This window comes from Macaca thibetana, chromosome 10, assembly GCF_024542745.1.
Source record: "Macaca thibetana thibetana isolate TM-01 chromosome 10, ASM2454274v1, whole genome shotgun sequence".
In the NCBI taxonomy this organism is placed as follows: domain Eukaryota; kingdom Metazoa; phylum Chordata; class Mammalia; order Primates; family Cercopithecidae; genus Macaca; species Macaca thibetana.
Genome location: NC_065587.1, coordinates 65,085,587 through 65,109,439, shown reverse-complemented (window position 1 = coordinate 65,109,439; position 23,853 = coordinate 65,085,587). Strand labels below are relative to the sequence as shown.

The 23,853-nt window shown below is 48.1% G+C and overlaps 2 protein-coding genes across 3 annotated transcripts in view; one reads left to right on the top strand and one right to left on the bottom strand.

The window, feature by feature from the left end:
* ACSS2 (acyl-CoA synthetase short chain family member 2) overlaps positions 1-23,853 on the top strand; it is a 92,791-nt gene that overhangs the window by 12,552 nt on the left and 56,386 nt on the right. The gene's annotated exons all lie outside the window — the stretch shown is intronic.
* GGT7 (gamma-glutamyltransferase 7) overlaps positions 1-23,853 on the bottom strand; it is a 28,458-nt gene that overhangs the window by 2,373 nt on the left and 2,232 nt on the right. The window contains exons 2-14 of one of the 2 annotated variants that reach the window (XM_050807086.1): positions 16,239-16,474; positions 15,728-15,879; positions 14,358-14,475; positions 13,140-13,207; positions 12,854-12,927; positions 12,327-12,523; positions 9,677-9,764; positions 7,680-7,807; positions 7,415-7,503; positions 5,275-5,424; positions 5,041-5,158; positions 4,130-4,267; positions 2,860-2,959 (exon numbers count right to left, since the gene is read on the bottom strand). In XM_050807086.1, coding sequence (XP_050663043.1) covers positions 2,860-2,959; positions 4,130-4,267; positions 5,041-5,158; positions 5,275-5,424; positions 7,415-7,503; positions 7,680-7,807; positions 9,677-9,764; positions 12,327-12,523; positions 12,854-12,927; positions 13,140-13,207; positions 14,358-14,475; positions 15,728-15,879; positions 16,239-16,474 — 1,656 coding nt within the window. The remainder of the gene's footprint in view (positions 1-2,859; positions 2,960-4,129; positions 4,268-5,040; positions 5,159-5,274; positions 5,425-7,414; positions 7,504-7,679; positions 7,808-9,676; positions 9,765-12,326; positions 12,524-12,853; positions 12,928-13,139; positions 13,208-14,357; positions 14,476-15,727; positions 15,880-16,238; positions 16,475-23,853) is intronic. The other variant, XM_050807087.1, reaches the window with a different exon arrangement.

Below are 23,853 nucleotides of genomic sequence, written 5' to 3'. Positions count from 1 at the left end.
TGTTTATTTATTTACTGTGTCTCCCTCCACTAGATTATAAGCTTTTTGAAGGTAGGAACGTTGTCTCGTTTGCTATTGATCCCCAGTCCAGGGTCAGTACATAGTAAATATTGAGCAGATACTTACTAGATAGATGAACAAATCCCCATCCCGTTGGATAAGTTCAGGCCCTCATCATCTCTTGCCTGGGCCATATCCCAGCTGCTTCTCGTATGTCCCTGACTTAAATTCTCCTCCCCTCAATCTACCTCCCCTAAATAAGACAAATCAGGTCATGTGTCTCCCCTTCTCAACTGGATAATCTTAAGGCTGACCTCTGTGATAAGCCCTGTAACTCCAATCATACCGCTTCTCAATAAAGATCTAGTCTTCTTCTTTCCCTAATAGGAAGGCTTTCGGCAGCTCTTGAGATGAAGACCCAATCTTGAATAGTATTAAATCACTTAATCGAAAATCTATGTCCTTTGTGGTTCACTTTCAATCCTTTTGATTATGGCAAGGAACAAGTTTCAGTCTGCTCTCTAACACTTCCTAATCTCCTTTAATGGAGAAAGCAGTCTCAGAGCCTTCCATGGGCAACAATATTTAACTAAAAACTGCACGTATCTATTTGTGTAGCTAACAAATAGATGGTAGCTATTTATCATCTATTTGTGGCAAATGATGTCATTTTTCCATTTGTGATTATAATATAAGGTCTATTTTAAAAATACATTTAGGGCCAGGCGTGGTGGCTCACGCCTGTAAATCTAGCACTTCGGGAGGCCGAGGTAGGTGGATTACTTGAGATCAGGAGTTCGAGACCAGCCTGGCCAACATGGGGAAACCCCATCTCTACAAAAATGCAAAAATTAGCCGGCTGTGGTGGCATGTGCACCTGTAATCCCAGCTGCTAGGGAGGCTGAGGCATGAGAATCGCTTGAACCCAGGAGGCGGAGGTTGAAGTGAGCTGAGATTGCACCACTGTACTCCAGCCTGGGCAACAGAGTGAGACTCTATCTCAAAAAAATGATAAAATAAAATACATTTAGGCTAAAAGGAAGTTCATTTATAGAGACATGTTCTGTACATAATGGTTTAGATGGTGTGCAAATGTGGCAAAAGTCACAAAGGTGCTGGGTAAACTCAGAACTCTGGGAAACAACAGCTAGCCTCCCGACTGCTCTCTGAGTCATTCGTTCTGGTTTTTGCCTAGGCTGTTCCTCCTGACCAGAATGTCCTTTACCTCTACATGCCAAATTCCTACTCATACTTCAAGGCCCAGCTACTTGTTGCCTCCTCCATAAAGCCTCCCCAGGGCCTCAGGTGGATGAACTTTCCCTTCACCAAGCCCCCACTCCTTATGCCTCCATCTTACACTAAGGCCCTGAGGGGAGGACTGGGCTGAGCCCAAATAACTTAGCAGAGAGCCTCACGTTCAACAGAGACCAGCAGATATTTGTTGAACAAAATTCAGTTTCAAGGACGTGGCCTTGTCATCTATCAGCTGGGATCCAAGTGTCGCTGGCCAACTACAGGATGTGATCGTTGAAGATCGCAGTCTCTGCTTCTAACATGATTCAGTCCAGCAGATATCAAGAGCTGTGCGGTAAAGAATAGAGTCTTCGGTATCAGCCAGGTGTATGTCCTAATTGAAGTTCTGCCACTTAGTGGTTGATCTTTGACTAGTTTATAACTTCTGTGAGCCTCAGTTTCTTCCTCTATAGAATGGGGATAATATTGAACAGGCAAGGACTGTGTCTCAATCAATTCTGTATTCTTTTGGACTAGTGTCATATTAATATATTGTTATAATAAAAACTCTTCAAAGGTGCACACACTTTCCTGTTTATAAAATTCAGCTGTGCCAAAATTAAGCCCTTAGGTGAAAGTCCATCTCCTCACCATAAGGTCCATGATCTGGCGTCTGCCTGCCGGCCTCTCTGATCTATTTTCATCCTTGCTTACCTTGGTCTCCTTTTTATTCCTCGAACCACCAAGTCCATTCCTGCCCTGAGTTCTTTGTACTTGCTCCCCTGACCTACACAGTTCTGCACCAGTTCTTTGTACAGTGGGCTCTCTCTTACACTTTTTTTTTTTTTTTTTTTTTTTTTAGGAGACAGGATCTCACTCTGTTACCCAGGCTGTAGGGCAGTGGTGTGATCTTGGCTCACTGTAGCCTCTGCCTCCCTGGTTCAGGCAATTCTCCTGCCTCAGCCTCCCGAGTAGCTAGAAGCACAGGCACGCACCATGCCTGGCTAATTTAAAAATTTTATAGGGATGGGGGTCTCACTATGTTACCCAGGCTGCTCTTGAACTCCTGGCCTCAAGCGATCCTCCCACCTCAGCCTGGGATTATAGGTCTGAGCCACTGCACCCAGTTTCTTTCTCTCTCTTTAGATCTCAGCTTAAACATCACCAAAGAGAAGTCTTCCTTGATCATTGAATCAGTCCTATTATGTCACCCTGCTCTGACTGTTAGCAGAGCACTTATTTGTCTCATATTTCTTTGATGACTTATTTTCCTGTTTGCCTGTAAATGCAGTATCCCCAGCACCTAGGATGATGCCTAGAAAACAGTAGGTGTTCAATACAAACTGTTGAGTAAATGAAGGTCTGAAGAATGAACAACTGTGTCTTATTTTACAAATGAGAAAACCGAGGCTCAGAGTTGAGACATGGATTTCCCAAGGCCACACAACCAGGAAATGGCAAGATTGGTTCCAATCCCCAGATGGTCCACTGCTCCAATAGGAATTTGCCAAATAAAACCAAACTTCACTGGCAGTTGGTGCTGGTTGAGGCATGGGCACCCTTGGGAGGAGTCCTTTCTCTACCAGTACCTGTGCCCTCCCCACAAGATCTCTCCTCTGCACTCACTGTCCACCTGCAGGAGGTTGGACTGCAGGTCCGGGTGCAGGCGGCCGCGGGCCAGGCTGTCACTCAGGTTCCGGTTCAAGGTCAGGACATTCAGCAGAACCTGTGGTAGCCGAGGAACAGAAAACTCAGGGCTGTCCCCCAGGGCGATGGTCAGGATTCCTCAGCTCCCACCCTTGGTCCAGGCTCCTTACTCTTGAGAACTCTTACACTGGGTGTCATCTGAGCCTCCTAACAGCCCTGGAAGACAGGCAGGCCTGTGATGACTGTTCCCATTTCACAGAGAGGGAAAGTGAAGGCCAGCAAAGGAAATGACTTACTCCAGAGTTTAGAGGAAGCCAGGGAAGATACACCACTAGACCCAAGTCTCCTTAATCTAGCCCAGGGCTCCCTTTTTTTCTCTCTGGATAGGGCAAGGTTAACAGCTAGGGGTGGTCTAGGGCACAATGTGGGTGCCTTTAACTTAGTGGTTAGGAGTGTGCATAGGCTCTGGAACCAAACTGCCTCCCCACTCTTTCTAGCTGAAAGTACTTAACCTAATGTCTTAACCTCTCTGGGCTTCAGTTTCCTTATCTATAAAATAGAAATAAGGATTCTCCCCAGAACTGGGAAGGTTAAAATGGTTAACACACATAACACAGTGCCCAGGACTTAGTACGAACTCTTTAAATGTTAGCTATGTTATTACTTCCATTTTAAAGATGAGGAGACTGAGGTTCAGAGCTGTTAAGTGAATGTTCCAGCATCACATGGTTACAAATTGGTAACATTTGGGCTGGAACCCAGGCGTGTCTGATTCCAGAACTCAAGATCGTTAACTCACCACCTACCAGAATAGGTGCCTAGCATATATATCAGATTCTCAAGACATTCAAGGAGCCATTCTGAGATGTTCTGGAGAGAAGCAGGCCCTTCCTTTCAAAATCCCACCCTAAAGAGGCCTGGTTGTCTATTCAGATGCTGGGTAGAGGTGTAATGCGACTTAAGGTTAACAGAACCTATGCCACCCAGATGCTAACCCCACTTTTCAATCTACTGACCCTGCCATTTCCCCTGCAACCGGGAAAGACAGGAAGCATTGGAGTTCCATTTTCACTAAGAAACTCAGAGCAGCCCGTGTCCACGTTGCCCAGGATGCACCTGGCACAAAGCAGCCTCAGCCCATGTTGGCTGCATGAGGAATGGAAACAAGCCACAGATACGACAGGCATCTGCAGTCTAGGCCACAGTTTGGCTCCCGGCTGAAAAAGGCCAACCATGGCATAAACCTCACCTGGGTCAGGCCGCTGAGGCCCCGGGCAGCTCCATTGGCCCCCAGAGCGAGGTAGGTTCCACAGAGCCCCTCCGCGGGTCGGACCACTGTGGGCAGCAGGAAAGAGAGTGGCCGCTTCCCTGGCTGCACCGAGTTCTCCTGTTGTTAGAGGACAGAGACCACAAGGGGGAGGTGGGGTAGGACAAGACTGGGAAAGGGCCACTCCACAACCCTTCCAACTGCTCTCCCTCTTCCACATCTTCCACAGGCCCAGTTTTCCTGGGAGACTGGTCCCTTCCCAGACAACAGTTTGCTGTCTGTGAAATGGGTAGGGTGCCTGGATGGGTGGGGTGGATGGGGTATAAGTGGATCCACTGAACTATGAGGCTGCTATGAGTCACAGGAGAAAGGACCAAGCCAAGAAAGATGGCAATGGGGAAGAACAGGATAACCCCACCCTCATCATCTCTATATGTATTTGCCTTACTGGGACCCCAGACTATGGGGGCGTAAGAGTGCTTTTAACTGGATAAAAATTATTAAATCCTTCCTCCTTGGGTCCCTCTTTGGTGCCCAGACATAGGGCTGAGCCCCATCAGCTCAAGCTCACATCGTCACCACTAGTGCTGGAAAGTGCCCAAAACATCAAATTGGAGCCAAAACCCTCATTCTACAGGTGAAGAAATTGCCCAGAGAGGGCAAGATCTTCACGAGGTCACACAGTTAAGACAGTGACAGAATGGGACAAGAGTTCTTCAGACCCACCAGGCTCCATGTCCCAGACTTAGCAGGGCTAGGGATGAGGTGAACTTCTTTAGGCTTCCTTATACTAGAAGATTCCGGAGAAAGTAGGGAGAAAGGGGCAGCCATGCCACTGCACCTCCTACCTATAGGCCTTAGGATCCCCAGGGAAGCGGGGAAGCAAATCTTACCAGGCTGGGTGCAGAGTGGTTAGCTGTCCGGTTGGGCCAGGAGAAGTCTAGCATCTGGCTGTTGAGCAGGATCCCCGAGGGGGTGATAAGACCGCTGCCAAAGGGCTGGTTCAGGGAGCTGGGGGCCGAGGTAGAGTCGGGTGAGCCCTGGCCCATCTTCACCTCTACCCAGCTCCCACCCTCTCTTGGTTCAGAGGATCCCTTGTTCCAGGTTCTGAGTCTGAGCTGGCATACCTAACCATGGCCACAATGAAGTCATCAGGTCCCATGATCAGCACCTGGGCAGCTGTGGGCGCTCCGTCTAGTTCATAGACAGGCAGGAGTGGGGCAGGGGCTGCCTGGGAGTCATTGATATGGCCCCGGAGGTAGGCGGCCTCCACCTTGCTGAAAAGACAAGGGGTGGGAGATGAGCAAACAACAGGCTCTCTATACACCTCACCTACCTCACTTTTGTGGTGTTTGTGTAATTATTTGATGAAATCTACCTCCCTCACTGGACTACTAGAACTATGAGTGCAGAAGCTCATTAATTGCACATAAGAAATACCCAGAAAATAGCTGTTGAATGAATTTATTTAGGTATTATTTAGATTCTTTTCTGGAACCAACTTTTAATTTATTTAATGTTTAAATCAAGAGCCTTTTAGTTATCTGACTTCTTAATCCTTTCAATAAAAGTGCCTGGTGCATAATGGATGATCAGAAAATATTTGTTTTGAATTGACAAACTAGATTCATTTAGACTAATGTTTGTAGTCTAAAGTTTTATTAAGAGTTTAGTTGGGGGAGGATTTTGTATATGAGGATCTTTTTTTTTTTTTTTTTTAATGAGACAGACTTTTGCTGTTACCCAGGCTGGAGCGCAGTGGTGCTATCTCAGCTCACTGCAACCTCTGCTTCCCAGGTTCAAGTGATTCTCCTGCCTCAGCCTCCCAAATACCTGGTATTACAGGCACCTGCCACCACACCCAGCTAATTTTTTTTTGGTATTTTTAGTAGAGACAGGGTTTCGCCATGTTGGCCAGGCTGGTCTTGAACTCCTGACCTCAACTGATCCACTCACCTCGGCCTCCCAAAGTGCTGGGATTATAGGCATGAGCCACCACATCCAGCCAGGATCTTTACTTTCTATTAGAATTTTTTCCCAAGGCACAGAGTAAGTGCTCAATAACTATTTACTGGATGAACTGGTTGAACAGATTTCATATAGGCACATGTGTGTGTGTTTTAGAGCAAAGTTTGCATTGATCTTAGAAACAACATGTAACGCTCCAGACTTTTATAAATTCAACTGAGGCAGGAGGCTGAGGCAGGAGAATTGCTTGAACTCAGGAGGCGGAGGTTGCAGTGAGCCGAGATCATGCCCCTGCACTCCAGCCTGGGTGACACAGCAAGACTCCGTCTTAAAAAAAAAAAAAAAAAAAAAAAAAATTCAACTGAGTGTTTCTTACCTAATAACTATGTGTTGGGTTATCCATAGTAGATTAGAGAATAAGTTACCAAAAATTACTTGAAGACAGTTATCTAATTTTCAACCAAAAAAAGCTTTACATGTATGATTTTGTTTAGTCCTCACCACAACCTCACAAGGTTGATACCATCATTGTCAAGCCCCCTTGTAGAAACTGAGATTTAGAGAGTTTAAATTACTTGCCCAAGGCTGCACAGCTAGCGAAGGGTAAAGCTGGAATTTGAACGTAGGCAGTCTCACCAGAGCCCACAACCTACTATTAGGTTATGTTGCTAATGAAGCTGTATTCCCACCACCTTCAGTATTTGCTTGGAGACTGGTTTTTTTTTTTTGGAGACAAAGTCTCACTCTGTCACCCAGGCTGGAGTGCAGTGGCATGGTCTGGGCTCACTGCAACCTCTGCTTCCCAGGTTCAAGTGATTCTCCTGCCTCAGCCTCCCAAGTAGCTGGGACTACAGGCATGGGCCACCACACCCGGCTAATTTTTGTAGTAGAGACAGGGTTTCACTATGTTGGTCAGGCTGGTCTCAAACTCCTGACCTCAGATGATCCCTCCGCCTTGGCCTCCCAAAGTACTGGGATTACAGGTGTGAGCCTCTGCACCCAGCCTTTGTTTGGTATTGAGCTTTCTTTTCCTACTCAAAAGGAGGAGCAGATGGACTCCTATAGGTGCTATGCTAGCCTCAAAAAAATTTAAGAGCCACATGAAGTAGGCCAACTCACTGTGCTGATAGGAAAGGTGAGGTGTACGGAGAGGCACCCAGTGTCATGTTGTGAGTTGGAGTTGAGCTGAAATTGACTTAGGATTTCAGGCCTTTATTGCTACACCAGCTGCTTTTCAACTGACCCTTTCCCCACACCCACCACTGCCTCTGCAGTCCCCAGGTCCTGCCCAAGACCCACCTGAGCATGTCATCCATGCTCTCAGTGATGGTAGAATCATAGATGGGATCTCCCAGTCTGCTGGCCAGGGCTAACGCAATCTTCAGGGTCTGAAAATACAGAGGGGATATGGAAGAGGCTGCCAGATCCCTCCCAGCACCCACACCCAGTGGATTTTCGTGTGTGAGAAAACTTGGAGGTGATTTAGTCCTGCCCTATGGCAGTACCCAATCTCCCCACTCCTAATATCCCTAAATCCAGGGAAAGGCAGAGGGGTCAGCCTTACCTCTGCCACCCAGTGAAGAGCCTGTTCTCGGGATACCAGGCTAGTGAGATTGAAGCCCTCCAGGATGTTGAGAGCACTGATGAGGGCAGGGCCCGTGTGCGGGGGTGGGGGACTAAGAACCAGGTGGCCTGAAAGGACAGGAAGTGACTGATGGCAGGGTAGGGGTCAAGGCACCTTCACATCCCACATCCCATCTCCACATCCCACCATCACACACACTGAGACCACTGCGCTGAACCCCCTCGCCAGAGGGGAAACTGAAGCACTGAGAGGCAAAGAGACCCATTCAGGTTCACATGGCAAGTCAAGGGCAGGGCCAAGACTTGAACTCAGAACACTGGTCTTCAGTTTCCTCTGCCATTTGAGAAAACTAAGCCTCAAGAGGGCTGTGGCTTGCCCAGAGTCACACTGCAGGCTATCAGCAGAGCAGAGCAGAAACAGATGTCTATATTCCTGGCCTGTCATGTGTCTCCTTTCAGCTCTCCCATAGGCCAGGATACTATCCATGACTCCTGATGGTCTCATCCAGCCCCAAACCTCTTGGCAGCAGCAACCTTCTCTTCCTATTCTGTTACTAGATGTTTGGACATCAAAGGAATAGCTGATGCATAACACTAACATTAATTAATTCATTTAGTCCTCACGGTGGCTACTGTTATCACACATATTTGATAGTCCAGAAACTGTGGTACAGAGAGACAAGGGGAATCCAGAGCACTTAAGGTACTAGCATTGTTGAGACAACCCAGGCTGGGAAGGGGAAATGGAAAATCCTCATTCAGTGCGTGCTCTGATCAGGGCAACTTCCTACATCATCTCATCAAATCCTCATGGGCATCCTAAGATGTAGGCACTAATATTATTTCCATTTTAAGGAAGGAACCAAGGCTCAGAGTGGGAAGCAGCTTGTTCAAGGCAAATGGCACAGTTGGTACTCAAACCCAGGTCTTCCTAGCTCCAATGCTATGCTTGTTCCTTTTTTCTTTTTATTTATGTGTGTGTGTGTGTGTGCGCGCGTGTGTGTGTGCGTGTGTGTGAGATAATGGTCTCACTCTGTCACCCAAGCTATAGTGCAGTGGCACAATCATGTTTACTGTAGCCTTCACCTCCCAGGCTTAGGCAGTCCTCCCATCTCAACCTCCTGAGTAGCTAGGACTACAGGCACACCACGACGCCAGGGTAATTTTTAAATTTTTTATAGAGACCATGTCTCACTATGTTGCCCAGGCTGGTCATGATCTCCTGGGCTTAAGTGATCCTCCTGCCTCAGCAACACAATGTGCTGGAGTTACCGGCCTGAGCCACGGCACCCAGCTGATATGTTCTTTCCATTGCTTTATATTCCACTGCCTCTGGCAGAGGAATCAGGTTGGAGATTGAGGCCTGGAAAGTTGAACTCAGAGAAAACCTTGCCTGGGGCTTGATGTGATCTGGCTCTCCTGTAAGGGAAAGAACCTGAGAATCTTCTGAGAAATCCAGCACCTGCCACCTTGGGTTCAGCAAACATGGACCCCACCCATATCATAAGCTTCGTTTTCTGGATTCCCTGTTGGTTTTCTTGAGTTTGGCCAGTTAAGTTCTATTCTCTCCTCCGGCCTCAATTTCCTTTTGGCACAATGAGGAGCTGGGTCTATGACTGTCTTGAAGGTTTGTTCTACGGTGAAGCTTGGATGGACTTTGACAGTGCTGCTGGGGAGAGGGTGGAGGCAACACAGAACCCAAATCAAGAAAACCTATGGCCAGAACCCCAACTTCCAGGTCGGACCTTTTGACCAGGTCCACCCCCCAATATCCTAAATACTTGGGGTAACTGACCCCACAGCTACTTTTCAGAAGGTGGGCTGGCTCTGGCTTGCTTCACAGTTGGCTGCCCAGGCAGTTCACTGCCTTAGTTTCTCTCCTGTGAAATGGAGAGGAGTCTCTAGGCCAAAACGATGTGGCCATGGACTGGGAGGCTTCTCCTGAGTGGGGACCCTGGGAGCTGGGGGAGAGGTCACCTCTGTACACGCCACACACAGGCTTCTCCACAAGGGCGCTGTAATTGCTGAAGTCCTCTTCGGTTATGACACCCCCTGCATGCTGAGCCTGGAGGGGAGAGAATGAGAGAATGACCTCCCACAACTGTGACATGTGGTTTTGGCCTATAATACATGTTTGGATCACAGACAGGTCAGCTGTTTATAACTTCTGTGCCTTCTGCAACTCCCATCATGGCCTTTAGAGACCCCATTATCCTTAGATACCTGAGGAAAAAGGAAGGGGGAAAAGCACTAACATTGAGCACCTATGATGTGTCAGGCATTATACTGGGTACATTCCATGAATGACCTCTTTAGCTTGCCATTCAAGACCTTTTGTGATCTGGCCCTGGCCTACGCCTCCCACCTCATGTCCTGCTGTTCCCCAGTGAGTTCTATGCAACTGCAGAGTGACCTGAAGTTCCTGAACTCATGCCTTTGTGTCTTTGTACCTGCTGCTCTCTCTGCCTGTGGAAAAGGAAGATTTTCCACTTATGGCACACTTGCCTAGGAGATATCAAAACTGAATGCTGCATCTCACCATAACCAACTAAAGCCACTAGAAAACCATGACTTCGAGTGATCCTGGAAGGACTGACCCTTATTGGACATAACCAAGCAGTCATTATTGACCAATGAACCAATCTGGTACAAACCAATGGGCTCATTCCATCCTATCCAGTGTGCTGACTGTCAACCCTAAATTAGCATAACCACTCTGAATCCTTTCTTTTTTTGTGCTTAGTAGTACTTGAAACCCTTGAGTTATCTATCTTCAGCGAATTACACATTGAATTTTTTTTTTTTTTTTGAGGCAGGGTCTTATTCTGTTGCCCAGGCTGGAATGCAGTGGCATGATCATGGCTCACTGTAGCCTCAACCTTCCTAGGCTCAGATGATCCTCCTGCCTCAGACTCCTGAGTAGCTGGGACTATAGGCACATGCCACTATAGCCAAACTATAGCCAAACCTGGCTAATGTTTGTATGTTTTGTAGAGATGAGGTCTCACTATGTTGCCCAGGCTGGTCTCAAACTCCTGAGCTCAAGTGATCCACCCATCTTGGCCTCCCAAAGTGCTGGGATTACAGGCATGAGCTACCATGCCTGGCCCATTAGAATTCTTGAGTTCCTTTTTCTGGCAAGTTAATAAATTCAACTGTGGGTTTCTTTTTGTCAAAGATCTGATGGTCTTTGTTACAATCTCCTGCATTCCCTTTGCCACCTCCAGGAAAGGGCACACAACCCAGGCCTGGCCAATTGGGGCATTCCCTTCTGTGCCACAGTGATTGATTTGGGAATAGTCATGAGACCTATGATGAGCCAATAAGACACAGTTTGGAGGCTTTTGCTGGAACTACTGGGAAGGAGAAATGCTCTTTCTCTGGGATAACTTGCTGGAAGGATGGTCTGATATGGGCTGATGGGGAGCAGGTGGAAAGGATCTGAGAGTGAATCCAAACAAATGAAAGTAGAGTTGAGACAGAGAGAAAGAGGGAGAGCAAATCCTAACACAGTGGATTGATAATCTGGACACAGAAGAATCTAAGCCAGTAATCTCCTGGACTTTCCAGTTAGGTCTGTTTGAGTCTATCACCACATCCAGTGCCCAGCACAGGGCCAGGCACAGAGCAGGCACTCTGTGAATGTTGAATGAATAACAGACCTATTTAATTCCCACAACTGTATGGCAGAGACAGATCTAATCATCCCCATGACTCAGATGCGAGAACCACTGAATTAGTCTATGCATCCTTATCATGAACATAATTTTCCATTAGGAGTTTTGCACTATTAATGACAGTTCTCACACCTGTTACTGCCTGAGACTGGGACTCTTTGGGATGGATGGTAACTTTCTGTGTCAATCTCCCCAGTCTTGATAGTCAACAATGAAAGAGGTGCTTCCCTCAGTCCCTAGAAAACCCAAGAGCAGGGAAGGATTATGAGCTTAGGGAAGCTGAGGCCGATACTGGGTCTCTACCAGGCCTGGGAGGGACATGACAAGCCCCCGCACAGGTTGGCATCACCCCTGAGAAGCCCAAAGGTAACTCTGAATCAAGACAGAATACTTCTGGCTGGGGGGGGGGCTCACACCTGTAATCCCAGCACTTTGGGAGGCCAAGACAGGTGGATCACTTGAGGTCAGGAGTTCGAGGCCAGCCTGGCCAACATGGTGAAACCTCATCTCTACTAAAAATACAAAATTAGCTGGGCGTGGTGGTGCACACCTGTAATCCCAGTTACTCAGGAGGCTGAGGCAGAAGAATCACTTGAACCTGGGAGGCGGAGGTTGCAGTGAGCCAAGATCGCACCACTGCACTCCAGCCTGGGTGACAGAGCGGGACTCCGTCTCAGAAAAAAAAAAAAAACAAAAAACACTTCTATCATCCCAGGAGGTTTTTCGTGTCATATCCCAGTCAACTCCTCCCAGCCCCACCAACCACTGATCTGATTTCTGTCACTAGAGGTTAGTTTTGACTATTCTAAAATTTCAAATGAACATCATCCACAGTAAATAATATAGAAAGAAAGGGAGGTAGGGAAGGAAGGAAGGAAAAAATGCAGACAAGGATGTCCTGCAATAGGGACCTTGGGGCATGCCCCCACCCGCACAACACGAGCACTCACCTCCGCCACCATCTCCAGTGTGAGGTTGCTGCCCGCATAGAAAGCGGCCGGGCCGGAGGTGCCAAGTACATCCAGCACCTCAGCCAGGTCGGGCCGTTGCAGCAGTGAGCCAGGTAGTGGCGGGCGGCCCGACGGCAGGAATGTCTCCCGGAAGCGCTCGGACATGTTGGGTGGCAGCTGTTCAGCCAGGGCACGGGCTAGAGGCAGGGACGGGAGGCTGGGCAGGGCGGGGCGCCAGGACTGGACCGGATGAGACGCGCAATAGGTGGGGTAGATGGGAGCTGAGTGGCCCACCCTAAGTGCCCCGACCCCCCAGGAGGCTGTTAAGTGTGAGGCAGGGATGTCTCAGGGCCCTTCCCAGACCCCCTCGTTTGAGGTCGCCTCCAGGTGAGGGTGGGATAAGGTGGGGAGGGGGTCTGAGGAGCAAACTGGAAGAGAGGGCCTCTCTGGCTTGGGCCCCAAATCTCAAAGATTCTACCCCTCTCCGTCAACCTCATGTCTCTCCCAAATCCCCAGGCCCCACTGACCTAGATCATGAGTCACGTTGAATCCATCTTGGGCCACAGCTGCTGCGAAGGCCAGGACTTGGGACCATGGCAGCCTGGGGGGGCCGGAGAGCAGGGGGTGGAGGAGGTCCTGGGGGAAGGAGGAGGGGTCCTGGGGGGAGGGGGGTTCCTGGGAAGGAGAGTCCTGGCAAGGGAAGGGGATATTAGGAAGGGGAGTTTGGAAAGGAAGAATCCAGGGAAGTAGGAGAAGGCCACCCAAGGAGAGATGCAAATGGGGGTCCCTGGTCCCCAGGGGGAGGGTTGTTACCTGCCATACAGCTGGTGAGCTTCATGTAGCCCCTTCACCATTCCAGGAACCCCCACCAAGAGCCCAGGCTGGGCAAGGCGGGCAGGCGAGGGAGAGAGGAGACCAGGTCACTGGAAGGGGGGTGCTGGGCTGAACTCCGCAGAGCCCCAAGCCAGGGATGGCTGGCACAGGGGAGAGACACAGGCCAAGTATCCCAGGGGAGGGACAAGCTTTCCCAAGCAGGCACCCCTCCCATCTCCCTGACTTCCTATCGGCAAATGCAGAAAGGCCTCTTTTAGCTGCCATAGTTGAGGGATTTATAAATTAAGCAAAACCTTTCAAGACCCAGGACATAATCAGTTTAGACAGCCACCTGTCTACATTGGATTTCACCAACCCCTGCCCTTTTTTTTTTTTTTTTTTTTCCTGTTACCCAGGCTGGAGTTCAGTGGCATGGAGTATAGTGGCAGGCTCACCGTGGCCTCCAACTCCTGGGCTCAAGTCAAGCGATCCTTGGCGCATGCTACCATGTCTGGCTAATTTCAAAACATTTTTTGTAGAGACAAAGTCTCACTATGTTGCTCAGGCTGGTCTCAAACTCCTGGCCTCAAGCAATCCTCCTGCCTTGGCTTCCCAGAGTGTTGGGATTACAGGTGTGAGCCACTGTGCCCAGGCAACCCTGCCTTTTAAAATGGTGGACAAGGGACCTTCATTTAACCTATTCAGTTTCACACCACCCTTACTCTGAGATCTGAAGGCTCAGGGGTGTGTTTGGCTTTTGCCACTGCACTAAGTACCCATTTTTCCAAGTTATTTGATTTCTTCTTTTTCTCTCAGCAGACAGTTGGTTTGCCTCTAGCAGTTCCCCTCTAATCTTTCAATATGTCAGGGGCTGGGAAAGTTACAGTCAACTGGCTCAGAGTGAGATGTGTGAGTTTTATTGCATCAACTTTGTGACATTTCGGGGTACTCAGTAGCCTTTTTTCTTCCTATGTGCCAGATGGGTAAGACTGCCAGAGAAGTATGGTATTGCAGTATTACCTGTAATGAACCAGCCAAATTTTCTAGTTCATTGTTTTATTTTGGGGGCTGCCTGTCTCTCTCATAGCCTAAGAGAATCCTGCTCAACTCTTTCTTTCCACTTCCCTAGTAAATACTTAGCAAATTAATGCTTGGGTTAGCAGAAGGGCAATGAAGAGAGATTCCCCCTGAACTCTCTCTTCTCACCAGGGTCCCCACCTTGGTCTCCCAGGATCTTTGCAGGGTCTCTTCCCTGAGGGCCCCTGGTGCGGACTCCCGGAAATCAATTACGTGGCTCTCATTTCGTCGGATGTCATGTACCAGCATCACGCCCCCACTGGGAGAGACACAGAAGGGGAAGCGTGATGATAACATGCTACCTCTCTGTACAATTAACATGCCACCCCTCCACCACCAGTGGTGACAGCTGTAGGCTCAGTTTGTCATTTGGGGTCAGGTGTCTGAGCCCCCTCCCAGCATAATTCATAGACTCAGCCACCCTAAGAGGATGGGAGTGAAACCAAGAGGGTTGGAGATCCAGGGTCCATGGACCTCTTCTACCCTGTCACTGGAGACTTTAATCCCTGATTAGGAAAAGCCCAGAGACAGGGAGAACAGGATGTTCTGCCCCATGCCCCTACCCTGACCAGAACTGGACCCCTGCCAGCTTCCTGCACCTGTCTACTTGGTGTGTCCCTTGCCCCTCCTCCAGGACTGGATTATGTAAGGATAGAACATGCAAAACCAAAAGAGGAATTTCTTTGGTAAGGCTTGGAGACCTGATCTTACAGGAGCCAAGATAGGAACTCTGTCAGCTTGTTCCTTTTCTGTGGCTTATTTACATCTAAGATGGGGGCTGCACACTTAAATGCCCACAGCCAAATGACAAAATAAGGCAAGCAGGACAGAGAAACAAGAGGAAGTGGTAGAAACTATGGCAAACCAGACAGCGCATGCCCCATTATGGGAAGCAGCTTCTATTCCACTCCAGATAACTTCAGCCATATGAGAATGTGGGCCCAACTTGTTATCGAATTTCCTGATTGTTCAAGAGATGTTGGAAATCTGGATTTTTATGAAAATTCTTAACTTTTTAACAAGAGCAAACAAAATTTTAAGACAGTTCAGTGTCTAAACCAAACCAGTCTGTGTGCTGGGTGTTGTCCATGGGTGGCCAGTTTGCAACTTCTGTTTTAAGAGTTCTTAGAGTGGGGCATATTTTTGGAGGACAGCGGGTCCAAGGCTTTTCATCAGACCCATAGGGATGTATGATCCTAAGAGTTTAAATATCTCTGCCTTAAGTGATGACAGTATACCTCCACCTGTGCACCTGAATTTATGGTTTACAAATTTCTTTTTCCAGTTTTTTAAAAAAAGCTTCTCAAAACACTTTCAGGTTTTCCATAAGGTAGCTTTGCTCTTCTGACTCCATCCAGGGAGAAGGGGGTGAAATTTGGTGTAGAAAGAGAAAATGCAAGGAATTGGGGCCCAACTGCCCCTCTCCCTAAGTTAGGAGTGCTCCACATGAGGCCTGAAGACCAGGAGGCAAGCAACAGGCCTGGGGGACCCCGACCTCCACTGCTCCTTACCCGCCCAGGCCAGAACTGTGGGGAGCCACGATCCCCAAACACAAGGCTGCTGCCACCGCTGCATCCACAGAAGATCCCTGTTTACTGAGCACCTCGATGCCTAGTGAAGTGCATCGGGCAGCATCGGTCACCACGGCACCCTGCTGGAAGATCTGGGAGGGGAGAGAGGACTTGGTAGGGGCAGGAGGAGCTGTCCGCCTCCCTAGGGCACCTCCACTAGCCCCAGAACTCTAGGGGAAGATGAAGGTCGATGCCCTACCCTCTTGTTGCCTTGACTCTGCCCTCATTACCCCAAGTGCCTTCTAATAGATCGAACCCCTTCCTTGTTCTGTCCCCTTGTTCTGTCCCTCTCACGCCCTGGAGTTCCTCCCTTTGGGACCTTCCTCTCCCCCAAGTCACCACCCTCTGTCCCCTTCCACCACTCAGCCATTCCCCAGTTTCCACGGTTCCTGGAACATTACCCCACTCCCTCCTCCCCAGTTCCCTCCCGCTCCCCATTTGTCCCCCTCACCTGGGGGTCCCCAAAGTAGATCTGCATGACCAGCGCCACGGTGACACCTGTGGCGAAGGTGAGACAGGCCGTGACGATGACCGTGAGCCCGTCCTGGCGGCAGGAGCACTCGGCTGCTGCCGCAGAGAACGGGTCTTTGCGCGTCTCCCGTAGCGGCGACCCGTCTTGGCTGCCCATCTCCGAGGACGACGATGGCAGCCGCTGCAGCCGTGCTGACTTCAGGAAGGAGTCCGGGTCTGCAGGCAGGCAGCCGGGTCGGTCTGGGCACCTCCTACCTGGCCCTGCCCACCCTCCAGGCGGAACCATTCAGCGCTTTCTCTGCCCTGCCCCTGTCACACAACCCCCCCACTGGCTAGCACTACTCACCTTTCCTCATCTTCGCATGCACCCCAGGACAGGCGAGGGCAAAAGTGCCCGGCTGGGAAGAGACAGGGACCTTCCCAGCTGGGCAGCAGGGAGGCTGGATTCCCGCCCCTCCCTGATACCTAGGCCAAATTTCCTGGCACCCAGGGCCCAGGGCTGAGAACACTTCCTGGGGGGTGGGGTGGGGGTTCCAGCCCTCCCTGGAAATCGGATCCTGCCCCAGTTGGGGCTCAGCTTCTGTGCAAGGAGACAGCTACATAAACAGAGTAGAGGGACCCTCCCTTCCAACCTTACTTCAGTTATCCGTTCACTCATTCCTTAAATATGGAGAGCCCTATGTTAGGTGCCAGGGAAAGGGAACAGATAGTCCTGCTCTCATGTGGTTCATAGAGCCCTGGAAGAAAAAGCCAATAAGCAAAGGAGTCTATAATTACAAGTTGTGGCAGGTGCTATGAAGAAAAAGGAGGAAATGACAGAATAATGGTGGGTGGTAGGGGAGGGAGGATTCCTTAGCTGCAGAAATCATGGAAGGCCCCTCAGGAAGTGACTTTTAAGCTGAAAACTGAGGGATGAGGAGCCAGCTATAATGTAGAGCAAGGAATGTGGAATGTTCTGGAAAGAGGGAATAGCAGATGCAAAGGCCCTAAGGTGGGAATGAGCTTGGTACATTAGAAAAAAAATAACCAAGGCCTGGGCGGCTCTGGTGTAGCAGGCATGGGGAAAGAGTAGTAAGGGTGGAAGCTAGGCCAGATACATGCTGAGTGCAGTGATTCACTCCTGTAATCCCAGCACTTTGGGAGGCCGAGGCGAGTGGATCACTTGAGGTCAGGAGTTTGAGACCAGCCTAGCCAACACGGTGAAACCCCGGCTCTACTAAAAATACAAAAATTAGCTGGGCATGGTGATGTGTGCCTATAATTCCAGCTACTTGGGAGGCTGAGACACAACAGTCACTTGAACCCACGAGGTGGAGGTTGCAGTGAGCTGAGATCGCGCCACTCCACTCCAACCTGGGTGACAGAGTGAGACTCTGTTTCAAAAGAAAAGAAAAAAAAAAAGGAAGAAGATATGTGAGGCTATACCAGCCTGGGGAAAAGCTTGGGTTTTACCCTAAGGATTATGGGAGGTCACTACTAGAGAGGCTATTTTTGTTTGTTTTTGAGAAGGAGTTTTGCTCCTGTTACCCAGGCCGGAGTGCAATGGCACAATCCTGGCTCACTGCAACCTCTACTTCCTGGGTTCAAGCAACTCTCTTGCCTCAGCCTCTCAAATAGCTATGATTACAGGCACATGCCACCACGCCTGAGTAATTTTGTATTTTTAGTAGAAACAGGGTTTCAGCATGTTGGTCAGGCTGGTCTCGAACTCCTGACCCCAGGTGATCTACCCACCTCAGTCTCCCAAAGTGCTAGGATTACAGGTGTGAGCCACCGCACCCAGCCCACTACTAGAGTTTTAAGCAAGAATGTAAAACCATCTGTTCTGCATTTTGTTGTTGTTGTTTGAGACAGGGTTTGGCTCTGTTGCCCCAGCTGGAGTGCAGTGGCACCATCTCAGCTCACTGCAACCTCTGCCTCCCAGGCTCAAGCCATCCTCCCACCTCAGCTCAGACTCCTGAGCAGCTGAGACTACAGGCATGTCCACCACACCCAGCTAATTTTTGTATTTTTTGTAGAGATGGGATTTCGCCATGTTGCCCAGGCTGGTCTCAAACTCCTGACCTCAAGTGATCCAGTCATCTCAGCCTCCCAAAGTGCTGGGATTACAGGCAAGAGCCACCGCGCCCAGCCTGTTTTGTGTTTTAAAAAGATCCCTCTGGCTACTGTTTGGAGACAAGCTGGAGAACGATAGGAGTGGAGGTAGGAGAGAACTGAAAGCCCACTACTTGCTGGTGGCTATGGACAAGTCACTCAAGTCATGCACCTCACCTTCCTCATTCTAGTAATGGAGCTAATCCCTAACTGGTGGGATAGGGGTACAAGGATTCCATGAGGTGATGTGCACCCAGTGCACTATAGGTAGTCACTCCAACTTATTTCTATTCCTTTTCCATCGTGGCCAGGGCTGAGACCCTCTTCCATCCCATAGCTCCCTTCTCTGAGTGTTATTAGATGTGAACCTAGGTCCCTAAATGGCCTAAAGGTCCTAGGTGTTTGTGAACAGTAAAGAAATAGTCTGGTACCTTGACTATTATGCTGTATTCACAATATGTTTTTTAAAGTTTATTCATTCAATATTTTTTTAGTACCTGCTACTGTGCACTAGGAGTATAACCCTTTTAAAAGTCTGTGTGATAATATTAAAAACTGACCATTTTATTGTTCTGTTTAAAATACATGGTTCACTGATGCCAACATAATAAACATCCAAGTTCCTTGTGGTGTTTAAAGGCCTACATGATCCACAATCCCATCTTTTGTGTAAATAAGAAACCAAATATATAGATAAAATGATGATATATGCAACAAACTTTATAATTACAGAAGTTACTCTTGGGGAAGGATACTGAAGATGGGAATGAAATGGGGTGGGAGTTTTTTTGCTTTGAAATTTTTACCACTTACATGTATTTCCTTTTTAGAAATCAATACATAAACCAGGAGTGCTCGTGCATGCCTGTAAGCCTAGCTATTCAGAAGGCTGAGGCAGGAGGATCACTTAGAGCCCAGAAGTTCAAAGCTGCAGTATGATTGCAATATGAATAGCCACTGCACTCCAGGCTGGGCAACACAGAAAGACCCTGTCTCTAAAAAAAATTAACATCTATATTTTGAAATGAAAAGGAAAAATTACAGGGAGATAGGAATGGGAAAGGGGACTTTTTAATTTTTCCTCAGTATTGCTTTTTTTTTTTTTTTTTACCATGAACATGTAACTTTTGTTTTTGTCTGTTTTTGAGACAGAGTCTCTCTGTCGCCCAGGCTGGAGTGCAGTGGCACAATCTCAGCTCACTGCAACCTCCACCTCCCAGGTCCTGCCTCAGTCTCCTGAGTAGCTGGGGTTACAGGCGCATGCCACCATGCCTAGTTAATTTTTTATATTTTTAGTAGAGGCAAGGTCTTACCATGTTGGCCAGTCTGGTCTTGAACTCCTGACCTCAGGTGATCTGCCTGTCTCGGCCTCCCAAAGTGGTAGTATTACAGGCATAAGCAACCGCACCCTGCTGTTTTTAAACTTTACCTTCAAAAAAAGATTATCTTCTGAGAATCTCCCTCACTTGATAATGCTTGCCTCTAACCCTCAAAACCAGCACCAAAGAGTCTGTAAATAAATAAAACTGGAATTCATCCAAACAAACAGATGTTAAACACCCACTGTGGGCACAGAACTCTCCTTGGCCCCTAGAAACGTCTTTTGTTGTTGTTGTTGTTAATAGAGACAAGGTCTTGCTATGTTTCCCAGGCTGTTCTTGAACTCCTGGGCTCAAACAATCTTCCCGCCTCAGCCTCCCAAAGTGTTGGGATTACAGGCGTGAGCCACTGCACCCAGCATTAGAAGTTTCAAAAGAAGTGCGGGAAAGGGTTTTGAACTTATATTTATTGATGCTGACTACATATTAAGCATTTTACATATATTCCCTCATTGAAGTGTTCCCAAGACTTTATGAAATAGGTCCCACTCTCCCCACTTTACAGATGATAAAACTAAGACCAAGAAAGGTGATATTGCCCATCTCAGGTCATAAAATGAGTAAGTGGGCCAGGTTTGGTGGCTCATGTCTATAATCTCAGCACATTGGGAGGCCGAGGTGGCAGGATTGTTTGAGCCCAGGTGTTCAAGACCAGCCTGGGCAACATAGTGAGACTCCCGTCTCTACAAAAATTTTTATTTTTAATTAGCCAGGCATGGTGGTGTGCACCTGTTGTCCCAACTACTTGGAAGGCTGAGGTAAGAGCATCACTTGAGCCTGGGAGTTTGAGGCTGCAGTGAGCCATGATCACACCACTGCCCTCCAGCCTGGGTGACAGGGTGAAACCCTGTCTCAAAAAATTTAAAGTAAAATATAAAATAAAATAAAATGAATAAGTGGCAGAACCAAGAGTCTGTGTAACTAGAAAGCCTCCTTCTCATTGCTCCACATGGCATCAAGAGCCATTTCTACCCTTAGAAACCAACCTTACAAGCTAATTTTTGTTGCTATTTCTTGGTACTTATTGTTTTGTTTATGAGACATAGTTTTCCTACCAGGCTGGAATGCAGTGGTGCAATTTCGGGTCACTGCAACCTCCGCCTTTGGCTTCAAGCAATTCTCATGCCTCAGCCTCCCAAGAAGCTGGGATTATAGGCATGTGCTACCATCCCAGCTAATTTTTGTATTTTTAGTAGAGACGGGGTTGCACTATGTTGGCCAGGCTGGTCTCAAACTCCTGGCCTCAAGCAATCCGCCCGTCTTGGCCTCCCAAAGTGCTGGCATTACAGACGTGAGCCACCGTGCCCGGCCCTAGGTACGGTTTAATTTGTTTTCTCCAGTCAGATATAAGAATCCAGGAGATAAAGGTGACACGCCCCTATCATAGCTATTCAAGACTCTCTACTCCACCAGTCCATCATAAAGTTATTCATTTATACAATAAAAATATTTACTGAGTACCTACCATGTGCACTGTGGAACAGCTAGGGCAATAATAGTGCTGATTTTACTGATTGGGAAGAGCAACAGCAGGATACTGGGAAAAGATTAATTTGCAACCAGATTAAGATGGGAGAAAAGATGACAAGTTCAATTTTGGTTATTATAAATTTGTGGGAGACCAGAAGAAGATGTCTGGAGGCAGTTGGCCTAGTAGATATCTAATTTTTACCTTCAGGGCTCATCCCTGGTATCTGCTTAGATACCACTTCTTATTCAATTTTCTTTTAAGGAACATTCTTTCTCCTCAGCCCACTCCCTCATCCCTGACCAAAGTATATAACTCAGACTTGACCAACCAGAACAGGTACCTCTGTGCAGTAACAGGCATGTGAACAAAATTCAGGCCAATAAGACCCAAACTTTCTTCTTTTGCTGGAACTATTGGGAAAGAGAAAGGCTCTCTTTCTATTACACTTAAGTTGCTAAGTTAATAGGATGTAAGCCTGTAGCTGCTGGGGGCATCTTGCCCCCAATAAAATGGGAGGCCTTCTGACAATGACGCCCACTGAAAGAAGGCAGAGAAAAAGATGGAGAAAAGTCCATTCCTTTTTAGGTACCTTAATCCAGCTATGCCTGAAACCCATATCCCTGGACTTTTCAGTCGTGCTACCCAGTAAAATTCTCTTTTCTGATGTAGCTCAGTTAAGCTGGGTTTATGACAAAATAATCCTGAACAGAATTGATTATATAAGTCCAGAGTCTAGGACAGTGATCTTGGCTAGAAGTTAGGGTCATCCCTGGCTTGTCGTTTACTCCCTTAAGGGGAGAATCACTAAAAAATAAAATAAAAATAAATATATATAATATAAATTTTATATGTATACATAATTTTGAGACAGTGTCTCACTCTGTTGCCCAGGCTAGAGTGCAGTGGTATAATCTCAGCTCACTGTAGCCTCAACCTTCAGGGCTCAAGCCATCTGCCCACCTCAGCCTCCCGAGTAGCTGGGACTACAGGCATGCACCACCACACCTGGCTAATTTTTGTATTTTTTGTAGGGACAGGGTTTCGCCATGTTGCCCAGGCTGGTTTTGAATTCCTGAGCTCAAGCAATCTGCCCACCTCAGCCTCTCAAAATGCTAGGATTACAGGTGTGTGCCACCATGCCCGGCAGAATCACCAAAGATACTTGAACCAGGGAGTGACACGACCAGAAGTGCAGGGCGATAGATGGACTGGGGTGGGGACAGGGGCAAGAGGTAGGAGGTAGGAGGTGCCTATGAATAATATTGATAAGAGAGGTTAGTGGTTTAGTCTACAGTGGTGATGACAGGGATGATGAGTAGGAATCTGAAAGATACTTAGGAGGGGTGCAGAGAGCACTTGATCACCATTTGGAAGTGAGAAGAAAAGGAGTCCAGCATGCCATTCGTTCTTGGCAGACTGGATGAATGGCAGTGTCATTAATGGAGAATGGCAGTGGAGGAAGAGCAGGTGCATGGGGAAGGGATATGATGAGTTCAGCATAGAACACGCTAGAGATGAGGCACTTGCAGGACATCTGGAGACACAGGCCTGAGAGAGAAAGGAACACATGAGCTTAGAGCTCAGAAGAAAGAAAGTATTTCCCAACCTTGGAATGATCACTGTCTAGCTCTCTTTCCCACAGAGCCTGATGTGGGATGCCTGGCACTTGGGTTTAGGGAATGGCAGGCCAGAGGCAAGCTGGGCACAACCAAGGTCCTGGCTAAGAGGATGGTGCTGTGCCACTAGATGGCACTACCAGGTTGAGAACACAGGAGGCCATGTCAGCCTGCACTCTGGTCCAGGTGAACCAAGGGAGTCTTGGGGCTTGGAAGTAGGATTAGGAGACATGGCATTCGTATGATTACACTGATATGATGGCAACACACAAACCTGGCGCATAAATTTGGCATAAGTTATAAGCTCCCAGAAGCTCAGATGACTAGGATCTTTGCTAGATTTCCGTACAGGTGAGGGCAGAGCCTGTACTGAACTTCCCAAAATACTCCCTGAGGTTTTGGAACTTGCTCTCTCCTACCATTACTTCATCCTGAGATCTTCTCTCTCATGCATTTATTCATTCAACAATTATTAATTGAGCACCCAATAAATATATAGAGATGAGGTTTTGGGTTTTTTTTAAATTTTTTTTTTTTTTTTTTTTTGGAGACAGAGTCTCACTCTGTTGCCCAGGCTGGAGTGCAATGGCACGATCTTGGCTCACTGCAACTTCTGCCTCCCAGGTTCAAGTGATTCTCCCTGCCTCAGCCTCCTGAGTAGCTGGGATTATAGACACCTGCCAGCAGGCCCGGCTAATTTTTTTTTTTTTGTACTTTTTGTAGAGACGGGGTTTTGTCATGTTGGGCAGGCTGTTTTTGAACTCCTGACATCAGGCAATCCACCCGCCTTGGCATCCCAGAGTGCTGGGATTACAGGCGTGAGCTACCACGCCCAGCTGGTGTATCTTTTTTTTTTTTTTTTTTTTTTTTTTTTTGAGACTGAGTCTCACTCTGTCGCCCAGGCTGGAGTGCAGTGGCATGATCTCAGCTCACTGTAACCTCTGCCTCCCCGGTTCGAGTGATTCTCCTGCCTCAGCCTCCCGAGTAGCTAGGATTACAGGCACCCGCCACCATGCACAGCTAATTTTTGTATTT